The sequence below is a fragment of the Motacilla alba genome, chromosome Z, assembly GCF_015832195.1.
Source record: "Motacilla alba alba isolate MOTALB_02 chromosome Z, Motacilla_alba_V1.0_pri, whole genome shotgun sequence".
NCBI classification, from domain to species: domain Eukaryota; kingdom Metazoa; phylum Chordata; class Aves; order Passeriformes; family Motacillidae; genus Motacilla; species Motacilla alba.
This window is the reverse complement of record NC_052046.1, coordinates 61,129,062-61,156,727: the sequence shown is the minus strand read 5'-3', so window position 1 is coordinate 61,156,727 and position 27,666 is coordinate 61,129,062. Positions and strand designations below refer to the sequence as shown.

General features: G+C 39.4%; 2 protein-coding genes across 8 annotated transcripts in view; one reads left to right on the top strand and one right to left on the bottom strand.

Moving 5' to 3' along the window:
* The first annotated feature begins 270 nt into the window (after window positions 1-270).
* KCNV2 (potassium voltage-gated channel modifier subfamily V member 2) lies at window positions 271-6,796 on the top strand. The gene is made up of 2 exons (XM_038124489.1): window positions 271-1,964; window positions 5,366-6,796. Exons 1-2 carry the CDS (start codon window positions 522-524, stop codon window positions 5,639-5,641), a joined length of 1,719 nt encoding a protein of 572 aa, XP_037980417.1. The 5' UTR covers window positions 271-521; the 3' UTR covers window positions 5,642-6,796.
* A 10,532-nt stretch (window positions 6,797-17,328) lies between these two features.
* The window catches only part of PUM3 (pumilio RNA binding family member 3), a 68,085-nt gene continuing 57,747 nt past the window's right edge, over window positions 17,329-27,666 (bottom strand). For all 7 annotated transcript variants that reach the window (XM_038124486.1, XM_038124483.1, XM_038124482.1 and 4 more), the window contains 5 exons: window positions 27,274-27,416; window positions 26,294-26,516; window positions 25,153-25,240; window positions 23,198-23,288; window positions 17,329-17,581 (listed from right to left, as the gene is read on the bottom strand). In XM_038124486.1, the coding sequence (XP_037980414.1) occupies window positions 17,452-17,581; window positions 23,198-23,288; window positions 25,153-25,240; window positions 26,294-26,516; window positions 27,274-27,416 (675 nt within the window). In that variant the 3' untranslated portion in view covers window positions 17,329-17,451. The remainder of the gene's footprint in view (window positions 17,582-23,197; window positions 23,289-25,152; window positions 25,241-26,293; window positions 26,517-27,273; window positions 27,417-27,666) is intronic.

The window sequence follows — 27,666 nt, the reverse complement described above, 5'->3', positions numbered from 1 at the left end:
ACCAAGCCATGCTATGCCCATGAGGATGAAAGAAATCTGTACTGCTCTCTTTCTCTCTGCCCCTCATACATTCTTATTTCAGAATACTTTTAATCCATATATATTTGAAATAGGAAAATGTGTGGGTTTTATTAGCAATAAAACTTTAGGGGATTTTCCCCCCTACTGATTTTTCATAGATTTATGGATCCATAATCATTCACGTCACAGCCTAAGGGAAACGAGGCTTGAACAGGATAATAGCCCTTAAATCCCCTCCTCTAAGCACTCAGATCTTTGCTGTCAGCAAGATTAAAACGGTCAACAGCAGTCTTCATGTGTCTATATCCCACACAGAGCTTTCACAACAACTGGAGTGGTGGCTGGCAGGGAGAAATATGCAGAACCACTGCTGTGCATAATACGTCTGAGATAAAGAGAGAAGAAAACCAGGTTGCCAGATTTTGCAGTGTTGAAAAGGACTGGTGGTAACTACTTGATTGAGTGAATGCAAAGAGGGGAGAAGAGTAAGGAATAATATTATGTTGCAGTTTAACAGTCAGCAAGGATTTCTTTTCCTAAAACATAAAGGCAGAGAGATGGAAGCACCAAACATCCTCCCGCAGCCCAGCAAGGGGAAGGAAAAGGAAGGCATTCGTGTAGACAAACAGAGTGGTTCTTCTGCCACCACCCCCTTGAACACCCAGCCCCTACTGCAACCAGGAATTACTGAGGGGAATTACAACTATTATTTGGATGATGAAGATGAGGAAGATGAAGAGAAAGAACAAGGAAAATGGCAAGATGAAGATTCATTTAAGGGAGAAAGCAAGGCCTCATCATTTATTCCTAGTTCCCCTGCTCTTTCCTCTAGATCCCCGGCCGCATCATCTGCTCCATCCGTGCTGAACATCAATGTTGGTGGCCAAAGTTACCGCCTCGCCTACCAGGCAGTGGCCATCTACCCCAAGACCCGCCTGGGCCGCCTGGCTACCTCCACTGACCGTCGTTGCCAGCTGGGCCTGTGCGATGACTACGCTGCCCAGGTTGATGAGTATTTCTTTGACCGGGACCCAGCTGTCTTCCAGCTGGTGTACAATTTCTATGCCTCAGGGGTGCTGCGGGTGAGGGATGAGCTGTGCCCCCGTTGCTTCCTGGAGGAGCTGAGCTACTGGGGCGTGCGTCTCAAATACACACCCCGCTGCTGCCGCATCTGCTTCGAGGAGCGCCGGGACGAGCTGAGTGAGCAGCTGAAGGTCCAGCGGGAGCTGCGCTCCCAGGCTGAGGCTGAGGAGAATGAGCAGCTCTTCCGCCACATGCGCTACTACGGTCCCCAGCGCTGGCGCCTCTGGAACCTCATGGAGAAGCCCTTCTCCTCTGTCACCGCCAAAGTGATGGCAGTGGCCTCCAGCTTCTTCGTGCTCATCTCCGTGGTGGCCCTGGCACTCAACACAGTAGAGGAGATGCAGCAGGTAGACTGGAAAAGTGGGGATAGCCGCCCTGTCTTGGAGCATGTGGAGACCTTGTGCATTGCATTTTTCACATTGGAGTACCTGCTGCGCTTGGTCTCTACCCCAGACCTGCGCCGCTTTGCCAGCAGTGCCCTCAATGCAGTAGACCTCATTGCCATCCTGCCCCTCTATCTGCAGCTGCTGCTTGAATGCTTTACTGATGATGACCAGCCCCGGGGTCGGGGCTCCCAACACGAGCACGATATCGAGAAGGTGGGACGGGTGAGCAAGGTAGGACAAGTGCTTCGCATCATGCGCCTCATGCGCATCTTCCGCATCCTCAAGCTGGCCCGCCACTCCACAGGGCTGCGTGCCTTTGGCTTTACCTTGCGCCAGTGCTACCAGCAGGTGGGCTGCCTTTTGCTCTTCATTGCTATGGGCATCTTTGCCTTCTCTGCCATGGTCTACACAGTGGAGCACGATGTCTCCAGTACCAACTTCACCAGCATTCCCCATGCTTGGTGGTGGGCTGCCGTAAGTAAACACATCTTACCTTGCTGGGTAGCCAGAGACCCTCCCTTCCCTCCCCTCCCCTTCCCCTCTCCTCCCATCTGGAGTTACTGACAGTCTTGAAAACAACAGGCTCAGATCAGTGAACATCTGCTCTGAATTCTGAGCTTACAGGACATATGCATGCCTGCGTGCACACACACACACACACACACACGCACGCACACACACACACGCACTTACCTCTCTGTAAGCTTAAGTCATGGCTTAATCAGGCAAGACGTCTTGAAATTCCCATATCTCCAAATGCAGACAGTATTTTCATTTTTTAAGAAGAAGTGGGCAAAGACTGGGAAAAAAAAGCTTTTCCCAATTTAGTGCCATTGTCAGTGTTGCCAAAACAATAGGGAAAAAATGCATGCATTTGGCTATCTAGTTACAGGACTTTTTGTTCTTATTCTATGTGTAGGTCTTCTGTGACCCATAAAACTGCAAGATGATGAGACATAGTTTATTAGCTACAGTCAGATCACTCACACTTTAAAAGTGAAAGCGGTCCCAGAACTCAGGCTGTTAAAAATCCATTAGGACCAACAGTTGTTTTACACAAAAGATTGTGTTCTGCTGTGCTGCAGATGTCTGTATTCTGTATTTATAGCACCCTAGATGAAACTAGGAGGTAGCTGGACATTGTCAATGCTGAGGGAAGGCACAGGACCCACATCTTGGCCCTCCATAACCCTAAGGCTTGTCCTAGACTATTGTAACATACATTTTGTTTTGCAGCAGCTGATGCCAGCCTGCACAGTCTATTTTTGTGTGGGGCCCCAGGAGCACTTCTGACCCCTGGGCATGGCTATGGGTCTGGCTCTGTCCCAGTCACTTCCCTGGAGAAAGAAGCTCATGCAAATAGACTGGATAGGAGTTAGAACGTCTCATGCTGGTTGATCAGCACAGACATTGGATGCCCCAATATGCACATGAGGCCCACCAGACAGTAATCCCAACCCATTCAAGGTCACTTCTCCTGGCCAGCCATCCTGGAGCTCAAGGTCTGCACTTTTCGTTCAGCCGTGGACAATGAGATGTGGTGATTCACCACACATTTGCATTGATTCAGCACATGGCAGAAAAAAAGCCTTACAGACAAGCACAGATGCACACATTTGCATGTGCACATGCGTATGTGTAACCGTGCTGAATATCCTTTAAGCTGGACCATGGAAAGATGGAAAAATCAGTCAATAAAGGAAAAAAGGTCCTGTAATGTGACCTTCATAGATCATCTGTAAGTGATATACAAAGGCTGTGAAAACACTGGTGATTCATACATTGCTAAAATACTTTGTCTTCTGAACATGCAGGTTATATGCAGAATCTTTAGGGTTCATTTTTGCAAACTGGTAACGCCGTAATAATTTAGATATTCCTAATAGACTTATATGGCTATGTGAAAAAGGCCTATTTAGCTGAGCAAATGCTTCAAAACAGGAGCTGTATCATGCACATCACAATTCCAAAGCATAAAACACTTTTTAAAACCCATTTGTTCTTTAGGACTGTAAATTAAAATATCTAGATCATTCAAATTTTATAAAAATCCAACAGCATTCACCAACTCACACATGCAGGAGAAGAAGCATCCCTCCTAAATTGTTACAGGCAATGTATAAGACTATGCCAATGGTACAGAACCTTATCATAGGATAATGTTTTTGTCCTGGCTGGTAGAGATAAACATCTTGCCTTCATCTCAGTATTTATTTTTGGAGATATTTATCCTGTATTATCATTCAAATCCAGTGACTTAATTTCCATTAAACCAAGTCACTAATCCTTTTTATTCCACAGGAAGCACCAGGTGCATCCTAAAAAATGTGCTCACCCAGTGCTTTCTTATGTACTCTAATGTTTCCTTCATTTAAAATATCATTATATTTACCATTTCAGAGGATGGCAAACTCTACACAGTGACCTTCTGAAGACTTATTTTAGTGTTAAAGCCATTAGGGCATTACAGTGAAAGTCCTACTCTCTGTGGCTTATTTTTGTCAGCATTTTATGTTACTGTTTAGTAGATATACACAGTGTGTTGAGACACTGTGAAAAAAATTAAATAAAATTCACTGGCTGAAAAAGATCCTTTGCACAGACTAGAAAGTGAGAGGTGATAGCAACATGCAAGTTTTACCTGCCAGGAAAAAAAGTAAATTATATTTATTCAGTGTAAAAAATATAAAACAACAAAATGTATGCAGCAAAATTAAATAAATTAGGAGTTATCCTATGTTGACTGTTTGAGAGTACATTTTTCAAATGTAGCATCTCCATAATCAAACATCCATGAACTTTTAAACTGAATTTTACAGTGGAAATATTTCAGTACTTGGTGTGGCACTGGAACCATAAAACAGTTCTCTCATATAGGCTAGAAAGAGAAAATTACATTGGCCGGGAAGAAAAATGTAAAGGTATGCACACAGTGAGCTGGTGAAGTGTTCAGAATCATATAAAATACATACATTAAACACCATCACTCTCAAAAAAAGAAAACAACAAAAACAAACAAACAAACAAAAAAAAACAAATCCAAAACAAATCCTACAACTAAAGCTGAAACATTTTTAACAACCCCTAAATCCTTCTTCAAAAGGAAATTCAGCAAAAAATACCCACCTGTGTACTTATTTAACACTATAACTATACATGTTGCAAGCATACACTGCAAGCAAAACCTTGCAGGCTACAGTTCCTTGTAGGTATGTAATCATTAAAGGGGATTTTTATCTAGAAACTTTGACGTCCTGGATCATTTCTTCCTATAATGCAAATAGGAAAACTTATTTCATAATTAATTGAAGGGCTTTGTGTGTTTCTCACTAGTTCCTAAAATATATATGAAAAACAAAGGTAAAACTCAAAATATAACCCACAGAATAAGTCCCAAATACTGGATTTTATCAGCACAGTGGATTTAGAAACAGGACATCTGTTCCAAGGGACATGATGAGGAAGGAGGGCTGCAGCTATCAGTGGATTTGCATGGTTAGGGAGTCACATCTATCCTCTCCCTACAGCCAAGCAAACTCATCTTCTGGACAGCCCGGTATGGAAATTGTCTGGGAATTCCCTCTGCAGGGCAAAAATATAAAAAAATCCTCCTGAATGGTGTCAAATCATTGCCTTTCTTTACTTCATGAGAGAGTTTGTTGTTTTTTTTTAATTAGGGATATTTTGCGTAAGAAAGCTAGTAGACACATACACACACACAGAGACATGGAAAAAAAAAAAGAAGCAGCACAGAATATTTTAGATTTATAATGCAAATATAAAAAGGGCTAACTTTAGCATTGTCCCTGATCAGTGAACATATCTGTCTATGTACTTCTGCTCAGTTAATAAGCTGCGTGTTGGTTTGCCTGTAGGTCAGCATCTCTACAGTGGGATATGGAGATATGTGTCCAGAAACACACCTTGGACGCCTGTTTGCTTTCCTCTGCATTGCTTTTGGAATAATCCTGAATGGCATGCCCATCTCCATCCTCTACAATAAATTCTCAGACTATTACAGCAAGCTGAAGGCCTATGAATACACAGCTCTCAAGAAAGAAAGAGGGAAGGTCGACTTCACACGGAGAGCCATGAGGAAAATATCTGAGTGCTGTGGAGAAGGTGCATCCCACCCTTTGTCACAGCAATGATAGTTTGTGCTTTGGATATTGGGAGGCAACCAAGAAGAAGAGGACAAAAAAATCAGCCAGAAGATAAATTAAAAGGGCCAAAAGTAATGACAGTAGATGATGAAATCTGTTTTGACGGGAGTTGTTTTCAAAACTAAAAAGGCTCAGATTAAAACAACCGATTTTTTTTAAGTCTGATAGCCTGTGAGCAGCACTTAAGTGCTCATCAACTCTCAGAAATTAATTCCTTCAAATTAAATACTCTGAATAAGTCTCACATTAAGATCTAAACCCCTGCTACTGATTAGATTGACAATAAAGACCCACCATAATTGTACAAACAGAAAACAAATTGTTGTCATTAAGGGTCAGCCACCTTACCTCTGTCAAGGCAGTGTCAAAAATTAAGCTAATAGAATACCCAATATACTGACTGTATCACTTATACTGGTTTTGGATCAGCTTTCAATTAGAGGAAAATGGCCTAGAGCACTTACCTAAATATTAGCAGCAGCTATAATCCCTAAAATGTCAGCCTCTGTTTCCATTGCCAGATAGCTATGCTTCATTGTTCTAATTTTATTTTTCAAATGCAGCCCTGCAAATGAGCCCTCCTACTTTCATGTCTAGTCAAGCAATGCACTGTTTTTAGCATTTCCCACCACCCCACCTCTATAATCATCTTTCAGTATGACAAGAACTAGTGAAGAATTCTGGAGTCTGAGTTGATAAATCTCATTGATCAAATCTGAAAATATTTCCAAACCCAATCCTTTTTAGGTATAGGATTAAGTGATAATTTATTTTGCACTATTTAATGTATCTACTTACTGGATTTTTAGAATAATAGACCTGTCAAGGAACCTAAGTATTTAAAGCAGAGATTTTAAAATAATCAAAGGAAATATGTGGGTAGCAACTCTTAAAGACTATACAGACAATGGATTTTATCGGCACTTCACTGTAACCAATTTTAAATATGATTTAAAATCAAGATAATTTGTCTGGTACATACAGCCATTAGGGATGCAATCCTGACACCTTAGCTCACCCCCAGGAATATCTTACATCCCAAAATTACGGTGTCTTCTTGCACAGCTGGATGGGATTTCTCATGTGTCTAAACTCATCCCAAAACTTAAATAACAAATAAAACCAACAGTAATTAGATGGAAATGCAGTTCTATATATTACTTCTGAGACTATCAGGAATATTTTTTTACATAAGAGCAGCCATAGCAATTTAGAAACTGTAATCTGAATAACAGATCTGTAAGAAAAATTATTTTATTGATAATCAGATGCAAAGACTTGAAAGAAAAAAAGTGTAATGAAAAGGATCGACACTAACAGTGCACTGGTATGACCCATGGCTGTTAGTCAGCAGCACTCCTGCTGCAAAGCATCTTGATGACAGAGATGCATTTCAAAACTCTTGAACTCTCGCGTTGTGTCTGTGCTGCCCTGATGAATGCAAATGGCTGCATTAAGATCTCAGGGCCACACGGGACACAATGGTGTGAAGCTGCTCTGGGACAGCTGAGGGGGGAAAATGTTCATTAATTTTGACACGTCCATGTGAGTTGTGTCAAGCATGGGGACATTTCTCCTTTCAGTGGTGGGAAGGTAATTAGTAACCAACTTGCTCTTCTCATTCTCTACCTCCAGATGAACATATCATAAGCCCATCTGTCATTTTGTTCTTTAGGAATGACAGTCAGAACACTGTGTGCTGATCAGCTCTGTTAAAAGCTAAACCATGTCTTTAAGGCACAGCTGAGCCCTGGGAGTTCAATGTGATAGATGTTTGCTGTTCTGCACTGCACACAATGCAGCAGACACAATCCTGGCCCTCACTGAGAAGAATAGCTGCTTTGCGTTGGCTCCAGGGAATTTGCATAGCCCTTCTGCACAGCAACAACAGGACAAGAAGCTTCCAGGAACCACAGGAAACATCTTACTGCAGTTTAGAGAGGTGACAAGTTACAAGCATGCAAAAACACAAATATGCTTTATTTTCAACATGCAAATTGATTTAGACCTATTAAAAGGATTTTAAATCTGGTGATTACTGAATTTTCCAAAATATAGGACACTGTAAATCAATTTCTTTGCTGAAGGAATTCATACTTGCATGACTATGCAGATGGGATGCAGATGCTCAGTCTTGCATGGCAGGCTCAGTAGCTTCTTGCCACCTACAGAAATCCAGAGCCTGAGGACTAACTCTGCTGAGACTGGACTTTGTGACAGGCTCTGACCTGACAAAGACCACAAGTCTCATTTTCCATCCCGTTTGCCTCACCTGCAGGACCTATTCAAGTAGACATTTTTGAAGACATGTAATGAAATAGATCTTCCACACCAAACTCAAGCAGAAGAAAAAGGAGTCTTGTCTCTTAATCAAGAGACAGAATTGAATGTCCTTGGCAAATGCTTTATCTGTTCAATAAGATTTCAATGCACAAATCAGTACTCCTCTAACTGCTCAAAAGCAGCTTGAAGAGGGTCCCTTGCATCCCTTTAGCTGAATCTGTTCCACTTTGCACCAGTAAATAATGGCCCACAAGGTGACAGTAAAATGAAGACCATACAGCTTGGTGCTTCCAGCACTTAGCTGGGTGGAAACAAGTGTGTCACAGGCCCTGCATCAAAAAAGAGCTATGAAAGTACCCTGACCATGCAGCAAAGCCTTCCCAAACACCCTGCCTCCTCTGGCCCAAGCAATCTTTAGTTGAGGGTTTTAGTTTGGAAGGAATTCAAGAGTCTCCACCCACTACAGACACATGAAGGTAAAACTTACTTAGAGTGCCTCACAGCCTAATGGCTATGGGCCAAAAACACTGCCAGACACAGAGGAGGGTGATTTCTGTCCCTTCAGAAGCACAAGGCATCGTGACCAGTACCACCAGGTCCCATTTGGGCACCCTGAGCTCCAAGGCCATCACACTTTGAGCAGCTCAGCTTACCTAGCAGCTGCTCCACTATCTTTTTTCTCAATGCACTTTGCCCCCTGATCTGTCATTCAGCCTCACCATCTCAAAAATGGCAGCTTTGGTACCACCCTGACTACTCTGTGCACTGACTCAGCACACAAATGTGACTCTTTGGGGCAGCGGGGATAGATTCGCACTTGGCTCATGACCAGGCTCAGTGCCAAGAGCTCTCACTAGCACTAGAGTTGGCACAAGGTACACATTAGAAGTGTGCAGTCCAGAGGACACACTTCTGGCAGTGAAACACTAAGCATAAGGCTATGTAAAGTTGCTGCATTTTGTTTTGCAATACCTGTCACCTCTGGTCTGCTGCACTGAGGAGGTGAATTGGAGCTTAGTGGAGTAAAGCACTTTCCAGAAAATTAGAAGTTAGTGCTTGGTAGTTTTTTTCTCTAAAGATTTGTCATTTTCTTCTCTGGATTATCTTATGCAGTTTTCTGTCTTTGGTTTAACTGTTCTTATTTTAGGAGTGACAAGCATTAGTCTGTGCATTTCAATAGGAAAGATTATGCTTAAATTTGAGGTACCATTATAGGAGCCAGACTGCCTGGATTGCTCAGGGCTCTGTCAGTGCCACCACTTGTTACACTACCTGTGTAGATGGGAACTAGCGAAATCCTTCCACAAATTCTCTCCTGTTCCTACCATACAAAAGGGACCTCCAGCCAGCTCAGAGATAGGAAAAAGCTCATATTCCCATAGAACAGACTTTCAAGAACATGCAAAAGGCTGTGCAAACCTGTATTGGCTGGTTTTGAAAGAGGATGAAGCATTTTTTACTTTTTTTTCTTTTTGACACAATGTTTCCTGCAGAAGACTCAGTTAATTTATTGTACCACATCCACAAAGACTTTCAGTGGCATCACAGTCCCTAAATTACTCAAACAGAACAGTCAAGTGGTAGACATGATGACATCCAAAAACAACACAGGAGAGTCATGATTGTCTTGGTTATTTGCATTCCATAGGGCTTTGGCAATCAAAAGGTTTTGAAATAACACATCAAGGAAAAACATGCTTAAACACAACAAGATGGGCTATACTACTAAAGTAGACAGTCTTTTTTCATGAGATGCTAATTTGGCATAACTAAGGGGAAACAGTAGAGAATTCTCAAACTACTGAGAAATTAGAAATCTCTCTAAATATGGCCATGCTAGAGTCTTCTATTTTAACTAATTGCAGATATTAATGAGACCCAGAGGGAGAAGGAAAATATATTCTGTCATTATGTTTCACTACATACTTGGCAAACATGGTGTCTCTGCAAGACAAAGAAACAGTCAGTTTATGTGGATGGCCTGGCTTTAATTTAGGAGAACCAAGCATTGTTTCTTCTACTTAATTTAGTCCTGGGAATTATTGGGGGGAAAGGGGGATGAAAAAGAACAGAAAAGTAAAAAGGAAAAAAATGAAAAAGAAAGAAAGGAGAAAAAAAAATTTTTTTAAATGTGGGTAGGCATAGTAGAAATGTAGAATCTGTCTCTACAGGAGATAGTAGAAAGAATTCCACTTAGAATATGCTCCTGCTCTCTGTCTTTGAAGAACATCACTTTTTCAGTGCAGTTCAGGAGATGTTTGCTTTTCTCACTCAGAAAGATAGCACTTAAAGGGGTAGCTACAGTACACCACAGATTAATAGACATCTGGTACTATTCCCAGGTTTCTAAGGCAAATAGCAATATTCAGTCTTTAAATATTGTAAGTAAACTAAGTGAAATTTTTAAAATATCAATTAGGAATACTTCAAGGTTTTTTATGAAATACAATTACTATCAATAAGACTAAGAAATAAAAGTTATCACCTTGCTTAAAAAAACCCTTCAACTGTTTAGACCATTCTGGTTTTATGTCATGCAAAAATATGCTTATCTACTATTACAAAACTTTTATTAACTTCTTTATTTGGTAGTATAAAAATTACATGTCTTTTGACTGTAATCCAGTCCTTTGTCTAGGACTAAAATAGGGAAAGGTCAGAGGCAGAGGTTTTTTATGTACTTTGTTAATTTAATGGAAATATGCTGAGAAAAATTAAAGCTTTCTACAAGTCCTGAGATAGAGATTATCAATAAATAAAACTCGTCAGAGTCTAATTCTACTCTAAAAAATTACTCTGTACTGTCATTCAAATTCCTGAAGTGGATTTGCTCAATTTATAAGCAAAATAATTTGACGTCATTAATAACTAGATAAGCACATACCATACTTTAAAGCCAGTCTTTTGCCACCGCTTAGTAACTGTTCTACAGGCCACCATGTTCACTTTTTCCTTCACCAGTTTTGGCAGGGGCTGGTGGGTGGGGGGGGACGGGGACAACGATGACAACACAACAAAGAAGCGAAAAAGGAAAATTCAGGAAATCACAGGCAGGCTGTGACAGCACCTTCCACTGTGCTGGGGGACCTCTTCAGGGCAGGACAAAGTAGCTGGATGGGTCTCCTTGTGGGAGGAACCGCGCCTGGCATGGAACATTGTTCACTGCTGCCGCTCAGAGGCTACAGGCTGCCAGAGTCCCCCTTCCCTTAACAATATCTGGTGCCTGCTACCTGCCATGTTAGCCAGGTGTGCTGCATTCTCCTCAGGCAGTCTACCAAAAGCCTGAAGTCTTGTCACCAAGGGTGGAGTGTTTACAGTAATGTAAAAGTTCAACTATTTTTAATTCATTTGAAGAGAAGTAATTCAGACATATCTCAAACATCTTTAATTGGTCCTGCCTATTTTTTTCACTCTCCACTATCAAAAGACACAGAATTTAAAAGAGGCTCTAAATCTAAGTATTTTTACCTGTTTAGATAAAGAGTGGGAAAAAAACCCATAAAAATTGGAAATGCCTACATAGAAAAATGGGTGGTATCCATTTGTAAAACAGCCTCTGAAAGCATTTTAACTGTAAGAACAACTGCCTTCAAAACTGGTGCTATCACCATGGTACGAAGATGACTTCATGAAAGTGTTGTGGCAGCTGATGTTCTTCATCTCACCACAGCCTGGGAGCAGAAACTTTAACAACCACAACATACTGAACCAAGTCTCATATTAATTTATTATTCTTCTCCCCAAAAAAATGTTTTCTCAGAGATGCATATAATTTAGTCTATCATTAAAATAACAAACCCTGGTTTGTTTTTTTCTTTTTGTTGTTTGTTTTTTTTGGTGGTGGTGGTGATGATGGTTGGCTGTTTCGCATCAATTTTCTTTTTTCCCCCACAAGTATCTTATTTATATCTGTTTTGCAAAGGGATAAAAACTTTCTGATGACTTCTTAATTCAATGCTTATAGCAACTGCTTGTCTACGCCTGTATACCCAGAAGTCCTGTAGGCTCCCTCCTCTATACATTTTATTTTTGGTTTTAAATTCTAATAAAAGATGTAATCCATGTGGACACACTCTAGTTAGAGAACAGACTGACAAGAGACCTGAATGGCAGGCAGGACCACCTGTGGGGAGGACAGTGGAAATCAGAGAATCAGTAGAATTCTTACACTGTGTAAAGCATAAGCGTACTTGTAAGACACATTCTGATTGAGAGATGTGTGAATCCAGCAATTAAAATCATCTTCCATGACAGCAGATGACAACATGGTTCAATCCACTTCAGCCAGTATGGCCCTTGACAAAACTTATGACTACTGCAAGAGGAAAATCACAAAGGTATATGATGTTTAGTCAGGCATATGAACTGAGTTTAACTCATAAATTTTCCAGTTTTCCAGCCATCAGTGACTTTTCCTTCCCTCAATCCCTCCACGCACAACAGTGTGTAACACCTTACTGGCTGCTTTAATGCCAATGTAAAATGGGCATTACATTCTTCTGAATACATTTACAGGAAAATAATCATGTTAAGTAAAACCTGAACTGCTGAAATTCAAAGTTGCAGGGATGAGAGAAAAGGTGAAGGACCCACTATGATCACTCAGTGTTTCTTAAACAGCAATTATTTCCAGGAATACCTATTCCTCTTTTATTAAATGGTTAATGCAAGGTATTTACTATTTACACATCTTTAAAAAGGTTTGACATCTTAAAAGTACAGGTCTTAAAACAAGACCCACAAAACCATACAATGGTCTTTAAACAACAAAAACTTACTAAAAGAGAAAAAAAAGTGCAATTTACATAATGGTGAATGTAAGGGAGCAACTCAATGCAAGAGTTTTAAACCCCATACAGAAAACGAGGAAAGTGATGGAAGAATAATATGGTTAAGGGTAAATGAACTCTGGTGTTTTCACACAGCAGCTGAGCAATGTGACACACACTGAGGCAAAACATATAGGTTTTGGCAACTGATCCTGAACCTGATAATGCAAAATGTTAGATGGGCAGTACAGATTTCTTCCAAGAAACTAGAAGGAAATATGTCTTGATTAATGCAATGAACTCTTGCAATGAATCCGTCTTAAACATGTAAGAAATTGAAAAGGTCCCACTTTTAATATCAGATTATTACAATTTAATTTTTTAGACATAACACAGGAATAAAGAAAGCACACAATATAACTCCATAAGTACCAAGTGGTGTGCATAGTGGGCACAGTCTTGTGTCCACTGTGACAGTCTACAACCCAACTCGACAGGAGATGGACAGGACTAAGAAAGTAAGTCTCACTTATGGGTCACAGTCTGTCTGCAATGTGTATGTATACTGTCCCCAAACATTCCTCCTTTATTTCCAGCTAAGTCAATCACTCTGCATTTTCTGCTGATCCCACCTTTTCCCTGAGTTCTGCACTCAGAAACAAACTCAAATCCATTGTGTACTTTTTTTTTTGCTTTTGAAGTAAGGTGATTGAGTCAGTGGGAAAGAGCACTTTGTGCTCTTGGTAGACCCGGCTGTCAGCAGCAAAGGGCAAGGCTGATTCTTCTGTACCTTAAACTAAGAGCTACTAAGGTGCAACTGCACCCAACTGGATGCGCCTACTTCCAAGGTAATGGAAAATACAGTTACACAGTAATATATATATCAATACCAAGGAAATGGGTCTTCTGTCTTCTGAGAACAGAAAATAAAATAATCATTACCACCTCTTCTGTCCTAGCACTCACAATGGCGGTTCACCCTCCAACTTCTGCTAAGTAAGGTGAGAGGTGTTGGCTGGTCACAAGGGACAGGCATTTCACCTCAGGAAAATGGTTTTAAAACAAATAATTGCTGGCACATCCTTTCTTCTGAGCAAGCTGCAGACAAAAAAAATTACTTGCAGCTTGTGCACTTCCATTGTTTTCTTGGCAATAAAAAAATTACTACAAGCTATATTAAGTTGCTGGCAATAATTTGAGCACTTTGGATAACTTAAAGTAGTCAAAAAGTACATATGAAACAAAACAAAAAGCATACCTTTTTAAAAAACCCCAAAACCCCAAATCAAGAAAAAACACTGTTATTTCAGAAACTTTCAAAAATTTACTTAACTGCCTCCACACAGCCACAGAGACCCACGGCAGACTGGGACAGATATGGCACTGCATCCAACCAGTTTCTTCACTGGGAAAACCCATACCACTCCTTGGTGTAGCTTAAGCCATTGAAACAATATTTCATACTCCACATATCCTGCTTTTTTCCTCCTTCCATTTAGGCTATTTTAGAATTTGTTTTCAATTGACATTAAAGACACACCTTAATAGTAAAATTTATGTTCTATCTCTGGTAGGAAAACAGTGACAACTATAGTATAACCTTAACTGATGCCTACTTAATGAAGAGAGGCATTTCTCAGCTTGTGGTAAAGAAAACTAAGAGCTAGTCACTGCAAATTACTGCACGTAACTTAAAATAAATGATGTATGCAGACTCACAGACTGCCTGGTACATATCCAGCTAAAGCAACCATAATTAAAGTACACAATCAAAGTATCAGATCAGATTCATGTAAGCACACATTCTTACAGTGCTCTTTGCTGTTCTGTTTATTAGCATCTTCTCTAGCTATGACTTATTTTCATTGCTCCCTGTAATCTTGATTGGAAGTATGTCTGTACCAGATTCTAAGTAGTTCCCTTTAATAACCAAAAAAATTGAGAAGGGTTGTAACAGACTTTTTTCCTCTCCCTGTTTTATTGTACCATTAATTATTCAGTCACAAATCTGTTGCATATTTCATTCAGGTTGGGTTTTTGGCAGTAACTGCGACTTCTTTAGAAACAGTTCACTACAGTTTAAATTCATTATCTGCTGCTAATTAAACCGATCTGTTTTATTGTCACAAAAGAAAATCCTGTTACAGAAACTAATGAGCTCCAATCTTCAGTAACTGAGAGGGCATGTTTACAAGCAGGAACACTTAATGCCTTTGCCAATCACAGGCTGGAGTTAAGTACATTTTCTAGATGTGTATGTTTAAGTATAAATAGTTCAAAGCAGTGAAATGCACAGTTTCATCTTTATAAATAATCTCTTGTTTCTCACTGGGGGCAGTGTTTGTTAGTTCACATAAAAATGTAAGATACTCAAATAGGCAAATTCATAAAAACAAATAAATCAAATAAACCCAATTGTAATTTGTAGTTTACTTAGGCCACTTTGTGCAGTATATAATGTTACAGTTATGAAAATGGTTTCTAACATTGTTTGTTTATTTGCATCTGCTGATTTACTAATACTTTGCTGACTGTGCTCCCCTCTAATTCCACCTAAGTTTTTGAGAAGGTGTAAATACTTAAAGGTTAATCCCAATTAGACCTGGTGGGCAGTGGCATTAAGTGCTCCTGCTTGTAAACACATCCTCCCAGTTACTGAAGATTGCTGCTCACTAGGGTCTGTAACACGATTTTCTTTTGTGACAATAAACCAGATTGTTTTAATTAGCAACAGGTAGTGATTTTATATGGTAGTGAACTGTTATTAGGAAGTCTGTAAGTTACTGCCAAAAAAGCCAACCTAGACAAAATATGCAACAGATTTATGATGAATAATTACAGAAGTACAGAATCACAGAATGAATCTGTTTGGAAGGGACCACAGTGGGTCACTTGGTCCAACCTTCCAGCTCAAGCAAGGTCATACAGCACATAGCACAGGATTGTGTCCAGAGAGTTCTAGAATATCCCCAGTGAAAGGAAACTCCACAACCTCTCTGAGCAACCTGTTCCACTGGACAAAAATCCTCTTCCTCATGTTCTGGTGGAACTTCTGTGCATCAGTTTCCGCCCTTTGCCTCTTGTCCTATTGCTCAGCACCAAGAAGAGCCTGGATCCATCTTCCTGGCACCCTCCCTTTGGACACTTACAGGCATTGATGAGGTCTTTACTCAGGTCATTTCAAGGCTGAGCAGGCCCAGTTTCCTCAGCCCTTTCTCACTGGAGAAATGCTCCAACTTTGATCAACTTTGTAGCTCCAGTTGGTGGTAGAGCAAAACAGGGAGGGAAAAGAAATCCCCTTCTCAATTTTCAGGTTACTGAGGGCAATAATCTAATGTTTAGAACCTGGCACAGATATATAGGAGCAACGAAATTAAGTCACAGCTAGAGAAGGTGCTGATAAACTGGATAGCAAACAGCCATGTAAGAATGTGTGCTTACATGAATCTGATGGTTTGACTGTGTGCTTTAACATCAGGGCCATACAGGTGCTAGACAACCTGAAGTATTCTAGTTTCTATAGAACCCTAGAGAACCAGAGTATTCTACCTCATGCTATGCATTCAAGTCTGAGTCTAACACTGGGTAATCTGGTTGTGATGTGTGCTGAGCACTGCAGATCTTAATGGAGAGCAGGACTAGTGGTGGACCATGATGACCTCTGTCAGTAAACGCAGTAGTTTAGGAGACTGATTTCAAGTATGTAAAACATGGGAACTTAGATCAGTTTACTTAACCACTGGCAACCAACCACTGATAGCTGTATTGTACACTTCATGTTGAGGAAGCTGTTATCCTAGCAGAAGCAATGTCTAAGTATCTGCTATTACAAATGGAGCCATATCTTGTCAAGCTAAGCAACAGTAAAGAGTGACGCCTACAGTTGGAGATTTAATCAATCTGGTTCTCTGCTTGGATCAGTCTATCAGCACAGCCTTGAGCACCAGCACCACCAGCAGGGTGGGTGTTCTTTGAATGCCTTATGAAGGAAGTTCTGGATTTTTTCCCAAATCGAGAAAATAAAATATTGGCTTCATTTTTTAAATCAAAATTAGGTACAGGAAAAATCAATAGGATACCAATTTGGTATCATGTGGAAATGAATTCACCCCTCCCCCCTTACCACAAAAAACCCCAAAAAACCTCAAAAACCCACAGGTTTATTAGGGCTTAAAAGAGTGTAGTTAGAAGACTTGAGTGAAACCAAACTGTGATCCATTGGAACAGTCAGCTGTTCCTTCAGGATCTTCTCTGAAAAAAGTCAGAGACAGTATTTTCATTCTATTCTTGTTAGTTCCTAGGGAGGATAGCCTCCATCACAGGGTAAGAATGGGACTTAAGTAGTCTTCCTGGTTGGTCTGGGTTTGGTTTTTAAAGGAAACCAGGAGGGAAGGGGATTAAAACAAATACAGTTGCCCAAACACAGTATGTCCAGAACAGATGCTTGTGTTTCTGTGGTAACCATACATGCAAATTTTAACAACACTTAAAACATTTTTGTGCAAGTTATCAGGAAAGACTGAAAGCCCTGATTAAATGTTCAAAAGTTTCCATTAGCTCTCAAGTCTTGAGATTTCAATCTCTGAGGACAATTGTGCACAACAGAATGAGTACAATGACAAGTTGCTTTGGAAATTATTTAATATACAAATGCACACACTGCTTCTTAAAACAACCATGGTATAAAATCTTACCAAATCTCAGTTGACTGCATTGATGCAAATAATTATTTTAGATTCATTTACACTACGAACTCAATTTCTCCAGTAATGCTTCTATTCCTTTCACGTTTTTATTCTGTTTCAGCTTTGGGATGAGCTTTTTTAGTCCTTTTTTGACTGTGTTTGCCACGTTTTCATCAGTGCTTCGAAGAAGGCTGCAAGACATAGGAAAAAAATGAAGGATATCAAAGGTCAGCATGCAGGTTATAGAAAAAGAAGTGGTCCATGACAGGAAACAATAACTATTTAAGCAGAATATAGTTCAAGCCAGACACTATAATCTGCCTATATATACTATAAAAAAAGATGTAAAACATTCCATAAACTATGAAACATCAAGTGAGAACACAGCCAAGAGAGGATAAATCAGTCCGCAAGAAACTGCTGACCCCTATTCAATGCACGTTCAGATACTGAGTCAGACCAGGTTGTTCTGGGTTTCACCCAGTCTGGGCTTCAAACCTGCCAGGCTGGGGACAGCCAGAACTCCTTGGGCCCCAGCCCCACTGCTGCACCATCCTCATGGGGAAAAGGTTTTTCCTTATCTCCAGCCTAAGCCTCTTGTGTTTAAGCTTGTGCCACTGCCTCCTGCTCTCTACTCATACATTGCTATGAAGGGACCAGCTCTCCATCCATCCATTGGTGCCAGACATTTTGGGCTCTCAGGAGCCCAAAAGCTGCCCTTTTTCCCAGATGAAACAGACTTGGCCCCACAGCCTCTTATTCCAAGCCAAGGGACCCAGCACAAGTCTATGCCAGTCACCCTCCATTGAATTCACTCCAGTTGTTGGTGCACTTCTTGTAATGTGGGTCCTAAAACTAGATGCAATGAAGTACATTTAATATACATCAAGCACCTTCACTATTGTACTTTCATGCTGCAGTTAGTGAAGAATGATGAAGCATTATCAGTTCTGTTTTCCTTTCAGATACTACTTTTGGAAACCCAAATCAGATTTCCCAGATAAATTCTCTTCCTCAGAAACAAAGAAATTCATCATAAGCTGTAAAATATTATCAGCTTAGTAGTGCCTGTCCTTTCCTCTTTCTTCAGTTAACAGTGAAATGTTCTTGGATTGAAGTACAAGATCTGCTGAGTTAATGACATATCTAATTTGCTGCTTCAAAGCTATGAGTGAACACTGGCTAGAAAAGTGCTTTCTACAGCCAGTTTGTGAAAGCCAGATCAGAACTACAAGTCTGACATACAAATAAACTACGACTAGAAACAAACTGTAACACCCATGTGCTGGTATGAAGCAGGCTGCAGGATACTACAAGTCCTTACAATCACTAGGATTCTTCCAAGTGGCCCCCAAATTTACATCGACCTAAAAGCTTATTTCTTACCTACTTTTTAAGCAATGATTAGACATGGCAAACTGAACTGAGTAAGACATGAAGGAATTAACGTAGCTTAAGATGAGATTTAAATTTTGTCTCCTTTAGGGCACCAAATCCTGTGCTGGATGGCAACAATATAGGCAGAAAAGCACTGATGTCCATCTGACAACACCACAATTTTCAGCTACTTAATTCTCAGATTTATTTCTATGACTATGACTTTACAACAACCTTTACCAGCAAATTGTGCTACTCTTTTAGCTGTAACGATACCATTTAATCAAGAGGCCTTCTTTAAAACTGAATTCAGCTGAGGGTGGTATTTTGTCATCTCTCCTATGACTCATGTGCCCCTGATAAAAGCAAGGAAGTCCAGAATCCTGGAAAAGGATGTCCTGAACACACTGGTAATTAACATGGAAAGGTATGTATGTTTTACTCACCACAAGAGACAAGGACCACACAAAGTAGCGAGCCACTCTAGACTGCACTTTACTTATCTCTAAAAATGAATGCCAGCTTCTGACAGCTATACATGTGACACTGCTTTCAAACTCATAGTAACCACAGGTATATCAAGACAACGTTATTAATACAGAACATCTGCATGTTTGACAACACAGCCAAAAGACCAACATAGTGACAGAGAGGGGTATTTTTAAATTATTATTCTGTAAGCTCTTACAAGATCTAGAAAGCTGGCACCTATGTATTTTGTGAATAAAATAGAACTTCCACAGATTACAGAAATAAAGGAAGTCAATAACACATTTGGTGAAGTACAATCTTATCCATGTTCTACCCTGATGCTACACATCATTTACAAATTCAAAAATATACAGGAAAGTCATATATAGAAATTTAAATAGCCAAGCATTTATGACATTAATGTACTTACAACACTTAATACACATGTGAGCATGCAGAGGGTCCTCTCATTACTTTTGGGATCCTCAAGATAGTACTAAGTCAGAACCAGGCCCCATATATTTTTATTACAATCAAAAGCAAGTAGGGCAAGGAAAGGAGAAGGTCTAGAAGGTACCAAGTTACTGAGAAGCCAAGCACATGCACTGTTTATGACAAATAAGCTAAAAGGACTAGATAGCCAAAAATTTTCAAATGGACTCACTGAGTAATTCTGAGTTTCAGATCTGCACATATGTGACAGATGGCTTCCGAAAGCAAACAACAAAACAAAAATCAATCATGGCTTTAGGAGGAACCAGCATTGTCTGAAAATTACCTCTGGCTGAACATCTGAGATTCTTTATGACAAAAGAAGTGTGTTGGTTTTATATGGCCTGGTTTTTAGTAGCTGGGGGAGCCACAAAAGTGGCTCCTGTAAGAAGATGCAGAAACTTCCACCATGCTTGGAAGAGCCAATCCCTGATGGCTCTGAGGATGGACAGGCTGCTGGCCAAACTGGGCTAATGACAGATGTTGGTAACACCTCTGTGATGATGTATTTAAGATGAAATTCAAAACAAAGTAGACACATAGTTTTTTTCTACCCAGAGAAGAGAAGGAGCTGAGAACATGTGAGGGAAACAACATGGCTGCACCAAGGTCAGTGGAGAAGGAGGGTAGGAGGTGCTCCAGGCACTGGAGCCGAGATTCCTCTGCAGGCCATGGTACAGACCATGGTGAAGCAGCTGTGCCCCTGCAGCCCATGGGGATCCACAGGGATACAGAGATCTACTTGCAGGCCATGGGGGAGGTGCCCATGCAGGAGCAGGTGGAGGAGGCTGTGGTCCAGTGGGAGACTCCATAGAGAGAGGGGCCTCTGCTTCCAGGCTGGAGCAGCCTGTCCTTGGAGGACTGCACCCTGTGGAAGAGTGACCACGCCACAGCAGTTTTGGGAGGACTGCTGCTCAAGAGAGTGGACCCATGCTGGAGAAGTTCACCGAGAACTGTGTCCCGTGGGAGGGACTCCGCAGCCTCACAGGGGAAGGACTCCTCTCCCAGAGAAGCAGAAGAAAGCCTCGGGTGACGAACTGACCAAACCCCCATGCCCTGTCTCCCTGCGCTGTCTGTGGAAAGGAGGGAGGTGTTGGAGGAGAAAAAAGTGGGTTTTTTTCCAAGGGCTTATTTTATTTCTCATTATCCTCTGCTGATTCTGTTGGTAATAAATTCACTTTCTACCTTTAAGCTAAATCTGTTTTGCACTTGGGAGTGTTTTCGCCCAGCCCTCACCTTACTCATGAACCCTTTGATAATTTTTTCTCTCTCCTCTGCCCAGCTGTGGCCAGGGGAGGCTGAGTGAGCGGCTTTCATAGGTGCCTGGCGTTTGGTCAGTGTCAAACCATGACAAGAAGTATCTGGGTTTTTTAAATGAAAAGGTTTTTAAAAACTCAGCCAATTACTTTATATTAAAAAATCCCTTGCTGTTACTTTTCACCAGACTAAATTAATCACTGCTGTACAATTTAAGTAGTTTCTTGACTTCAGTGCACGCAGTTGAACAAAAATGCGATTAATTGCTATGTGATAGTGAGGAAAGCAAATGTGACATGAAATGGAACAAAAGGAGATGGTTATGTTTGTGTGCTCTCAGCTGCCTAAACAAAAGGACATCATGCCTAAAAAGTCATCGAGAGAAGTTCACTCTAGAAAGAATTTAGATTCAAGTGAAATAAACCAAAGATCACCAACAAAATTCTATCAAATATACAAACAAACAGTCCTACAATATACTTTTTTCTCTTGTTCCTGTTAGTCAAGTTTCATTATGGGTGACATACTGCCGTCTGGGAGTTAAGATCCCCCACTTGGTAACAAAGGACACTTCTCAAGGCTCCACCTGTAGTGACATGAGTAATAGCAGAGATAAAGACTGCCATTCCTCACAGACTTTTCCACAAAATACACCACTCCTGTGCCAGTTCCTTTAGTGATCAATTACCATTTCCTGTTTTATCCCTAAGTCTTCAATGTCTATTAAAAGACTATTGTCACAGTGATCGCAAACAATTATTAAAATGTTAAATATGGGAAAAATATATTCATTTACTTTACAACTTTATTTGGTCAATCTCAACAGCTTAGTACATATACCAGCAACTTCACATGTTAAATGAATCTGTTCAGCCTTGACTTAAAGGAAAAACATCCAAGCATTAATATAGAGTTAGTGAATAAGCCTTTCTAACAAAACTTCACTGAATATCTGTGCACAGGATCAGATAACTTAAAGGCATTAGGTACATTTGTTAAATTCTAAAGGCTTCTTATAAGAGGCAAAGAAAGAGCATTATCATTTTGACAGCTGAACAATTTTAACAGCCACATACACATGACTAGTAAGATGTTGTGAGAACTGGTTTTGTATCTGGATTGCAACTACTCTTCTACTACAGTTCTTCTCACTAGTGATCTGAATGATAATGACTAAAAAGTTAGAATTAAACTCAGATTAGCTAACGGAAGTGAGAATGGCTTTTGATTCACCTTGCAAAAGAGCACAAACATTGAAGTAGCCCTACTCTAAACTGATAAAGAGCAGAAATGGAAAGCAAAGAGCAAGGAATCTAAAGTAACTAGGAGAGAGAAAAGTGGAGCAGAAAAAAGAGATCAAGGGACTTAATGTTCAAAATCATGCTGTCTGTTTGAATTGTTTGCTGACTTTGGTTCAGTGAAAGTCTTTATGAGGTGCTAGAAGGGCAAGGCTGATATACAAGTTCCAGAACCCAGACCACATACTTCAGGCTATAGGACAAAACGTTGGGTTTCTATGACCTGATACTGACAGGTAGCTACAAAGCGAAAGCAGCGATGATTAACACTGCAGTTGACTCTTAATAAAACAAAATGTAATCTTAATCTGATCCCTGTAGGGTGTTTTTGATTTCACTAGTTGCATGATTCACTGCTTTAAATTTGCGAGCCAGCTAGCTCATCATAGGACTTTGCACAGTCTAGTCTTATGTATGGCCTCTTCCAAACACTTCTCTGCTTCAGTGTGAGAACTTTTTAGGCTTTGCAATTAAGGCATCAACACAAAGAAGTAATGTACCAAAACAAACAAAACAAAACAATTTCCAGATTTTTGTATGCTGCCATCAGTCCCAAGTATTCTGAAATTAATTATTTTAATGTAGCTATTTGTGGACTGCTCTTTTGAGAGTTTTGTGCTTGTAAAACAAGATATGATAGGCACAATTTTAAAAATAATTTTATTTTTAATCTTCAGATTTTCTGACACTGAGCTGCTTCCTAGTACTACAAAAGATGAAACTCAAGGAATAACCTATGGAAACTCTGATTTGAATCTTTCTAATCCCTGTTTCTTTCAAGACTTGCCAGCTGCATTCAAGACAGCACAAGCTGAATGTAATTTGTTGGTAGAAATTTCAACAGATGTTCTCTCAGCTGTTCAAGAAATTAACAATGTAATCTAATCAGAAGTAGTCATGCGCCACACTTACCAACAAAGAATAATGGCACCTCGATTTACTTCTGCCCAGGTCTTCAGATTCTCAATACCAACATGTTCCACCAGTGTTCTTCCAAAACAAACTGCAAAATGTGAGAAAGAAACAGGTAAAGAAAAATTAGGCAATATCTTTCTACAAAGAAGTCTGTTGAAAGTTCTCTGTAGTTTTGATTTAATCAAATACTTTTTAGTCCCCCAAGTAGTCACAAAGTTCTGCCCCCTCAAAATAATTGACTGTTCAATGCAATGCAGACCTTTATAGATATTAGACTGATTCCAAGTACTGCATGGAATTTGTTAGACAACAGCAGCACTGTGTGACAGTTTACTATTATAAAGTATGCACACTTATTTGTTTTTTAAAAAGGGTGTAAAAGGCTATTAATATCTTAGAGCAGGCATCCAGTCCGAAGAGAGAACTCAGCAAGAATCACAGAATCATTCTGGTTGAACAGATTATGGTATGCAATATATTAAACACATAAACACCTCTGTTGAAAAGCACATTTTTAAGTATCTGACTCTACAACTGAAGGAAAAGAATATGAACAGCAGTTACTTAAAATTTCAGAGTAATCCTTTATTGATGCAAAAACTTTATCTTTTCAGCTGTACTGATGCTCCAGGGCTCTATTTCTTCAGTGGCTTTGAAAGCCTAAGTTGACTTCAGACTCATTACATTAACCTAGGCTGACTTCAAGGCCCCAGCTGAATTTAAAGAACTGAACTGCATGGAAACTGCTCTTAGAACTTAACCTGCTGAGCAAACTTATCAGTAAACAATGCAAAGAACTCCACTCAACTCCAACAAACACCAGCCTCCAAGCACTGAAGCTATTTTTCACTGTCACTTTAGATCCTAATTCCACCTGAAGACAGGTTAGATTTTATACAACTTGCTCCCCATGTGATAACAGTTTGTTTGGGGTTTAACAACAATTTAATAAACTCAGAGCAGCAACTCTGAAAGGTACTTTTTGGAGGAAACCAAAGGGAACAGCATATGTTTAAACTGGAAATTGTACGATTTTTACAGAAATAAATCCAGATTACAATCATCATTTCAGATAGACAAGTCTCTGAAAGACACTCACAAAACTTTTCCTTTGGACATTTTCAATGATCTGCTTGAGAAGTGGGAAAACAGCCTACTTTCAGACACATTTAATAAAACACAACTAACATTTTTAAAGGAAATACTGGCTACCTGAATGTAGCAAGAGGAAAAGAAATAATAAGTTTCCCAAGATCTAATAATTCTACATAGAAAAAGACTATTACACACAGAGAAGCTCCCTCAGATTATATTTTGCCAACCACGTGCTTTCATTTTTTGAGCTTTTTGTATGAGAAAAAGTAATCACCATTAGGATAGAGTGATACACACAGAAGATTTTACAGTTACATAATAATGTAAGTTTAAAAGCTAAATTAAGATGAGAACATCTGTGTCCAATATCTGCCTTATAGAACATAAACTAGCAAAGATGTCCTATTTTTGTGCACAAATTATTTTAGTAACAGTTACAAAGCATTAACCCAGCAGCACTAATGAACACAGTAAAGATTACAGACTGGCTTACAAGCACTAATGAAACAGGGGCTCCTGTAAGAAAGACTTCACTGTTTCTATTATTATCCTTAAACTACTATGTAATTTAGCAAAGCTATCAAGACATTTTAAGCATAGAAATGAACTCCACCCCAAATACACATTAAAGCACTGAGGAAAAAACCCAACCCCTGCTTGCATTGCAAAAAAAAAAGCAAACATATCCTTGGCATTCTGTTTGTATAGCAGCTCACAAAAGCAAAAAGATAAAAACAATGTTAAATTTTCCATATACTAGTATACTCAAAGAAATAACTGCAACTATCTTATTTGAGGTCAGATAGGAAACTACTCTGAAATCAATCTGAGAAAATAAAGCTGTATTTCCAACATACCTTCTTTTCCACTCTCTCTCATTTTTTCATCTTGCTCTATTAACCATTTCAAAACTAGATGGCCTGCCGGATGTTCTGCAATGTGGAGCTTTAAGGGGAATAGACAAACCAAAACAAAGTAGTATTATTTAGTGATGTTGGTTCAAAATTCAGTTACATGTCTGGCCATAAATATTTCTGTTTGATTTATTCACTCTGCCCTCACACTGATTCACTGAGTCATGACCTATGCTAGTATCAACAAGTTTGATGTTAGTTTCTGGTTACTCATTTAAATTGACCATTTCAACTCTCACCATCTGCCCTGCAACATTTAACTTTCAGTAATATAAACTATATCAATCCATATTTCATCCACCCTTCCAAAGACTTAATTCTTAATAAAGAGAACCTCCTGGTCTGTCTCTGCCAGAACTTCCAAACCTTTCACATTCCCACACTTGAAAATCACCTACAGTACGGTTCACAGAAAGTCACAGAACACATTTGTAGTTCACATTAAAATTTCATGAAATGTCTATCAAAGAATGTGAAACACAGAGCTAAAACACCACAACTATGGAAATCTGGAGATATCTATCTTAAATACAGCATACATTGTAATTTTTTGTTCTCTAGTCTATGGACACATATCTGACTGAGTTTAACAAAGTAGGGGAGGGGAACTCTTTGAAGAGAAGGTCATACTTTGAAGACAAACAACTCTTATCTAAGATCTTTCCTTGCATGGAGATATGCATGCCTGAAAGGTAAGAAATCCTGTCCCTCTCAACGTAAACAGTCCAATGACCTATAAAACTTTGCTAAGTGCTTGACTGCACAGTGATAACATTAGACTGTGTAACATGCTTGCCAGCAACGTTCCCACTAAGTGTTTAAAGCAGTTCTGAAGATTGAAGATCATGAAGCACCTTGCCCTACAACTCATGTGAAATGCTGGCTCAAGTCACCATCTCTCCCAATGGGCTAATAATAAGCTATAGATTCAACAAATCAGAAAACAGGATCACATCTAATGTTCAAATGCTATCAGGGCAGTACACTGATGACTTACATAAAGGAAATCAAGACCAGACTTCATTTTAGTAATGCAGAAGATCTGCAAGATTTCAGCATCTTGTCTTCTGTACATGTACATTACCTGTCCATCACGGCCCCCTGGAACCAGCTCTTCTGCTGCTAACTTAGCAATTGCATCTAGTGCAGGCTGGATGTCACCAGGAGCTGTTCTTAAAATATCAGCAACCAAGACAAAAGTAGCTTTGTCTATCACTACTTCTTGGGTATGTTCTTGCAAATATTCTAGCAAAGGCGAGGAAATGGCTTCCAGGAGTTCATGACGACGGAGTTCAGTATTCTTCTTACTGATGAAAGACACAGCACATTACTGCAGAAGATTTGCACTGTATGCACATCAAGTAGCAAGAAATTTCAGAATGTATGCACTGTTTGACACATGTAAATTACTGCTAGATTTAAATACAGGCATTATTGTTCCCTCTGTTTCATGTACAATTAAATGCATGTTGGACACAGAATTTAAGAATACATGGAGTGAAAACATGTTTAAAGCTGACTGTCTCAAAACTTCTAAGTTTTTTCTTGTAAGTGATATTTACTATTTCTTTTCATTTCATTATCGTAACTATGGCAATGTATTTTTACACAGCTTACTAGTCATCTAGAACTGCTCCTTCTTCAAAAGCTGGTAAGCATCAATGTCAATACCAGAGACTGAAATCAAATTAACAATTTCCATTCTTATTGCTAGATTTTGAGATATACTTTTATGCTTTCCAAAGCACCAGTAATGCATATTACAAATTTTCTTCTACACTGCATTTGATACATGAGCTTACACACAAAATATATCACAATACTTGCCCTTCACAAAAGGGGCAAACATTATTTATATATATTTATTTATATTTATAAATTTATATTATATATAAATAGATAAATTTATATTTTATTTATATTTATAATTTATTGTATTATTTTTCTATATTTACATTACTTAAATTTATTATGAAGAGAAGTTGAAATTAAATAATGACAAAAAGTTGCATGACTTCTTCTGGACTCTTAAAAAAAGCCATGTAACCTTCACATCTGAGTTACCTATAGGCATTTCCATCTCCCTGTTGCAGAAGTGAGATGATTTCTGGAACAAAATGTGCAGGATCTCTAGGACTTAGCAAGTACAACAAGACCTTCTTTCCATATTTGTTGTTTATTATATCAGGCAAAGAAGCCTTTATTTCCTGTGGGAGTAAACAAACCACAACAAAACATCAATGAAGTAACAGTTCTTGGTCACTATCAGTATTAGAACTGTGAAAAAGTACCAGGAGAAACTGTAAATGACAGAGACATGCTATCTCTTGTTGGTATTGTCTCCATCTTTTTAGAGTCCTCATGAAAGAGAGGGATTTTGTGGTGAAATCTGCCTGAATCCTTAGAAATGCTAGGCGCTCAATGTACAGTTCCAATCACATATGAAAATTCAAAGCA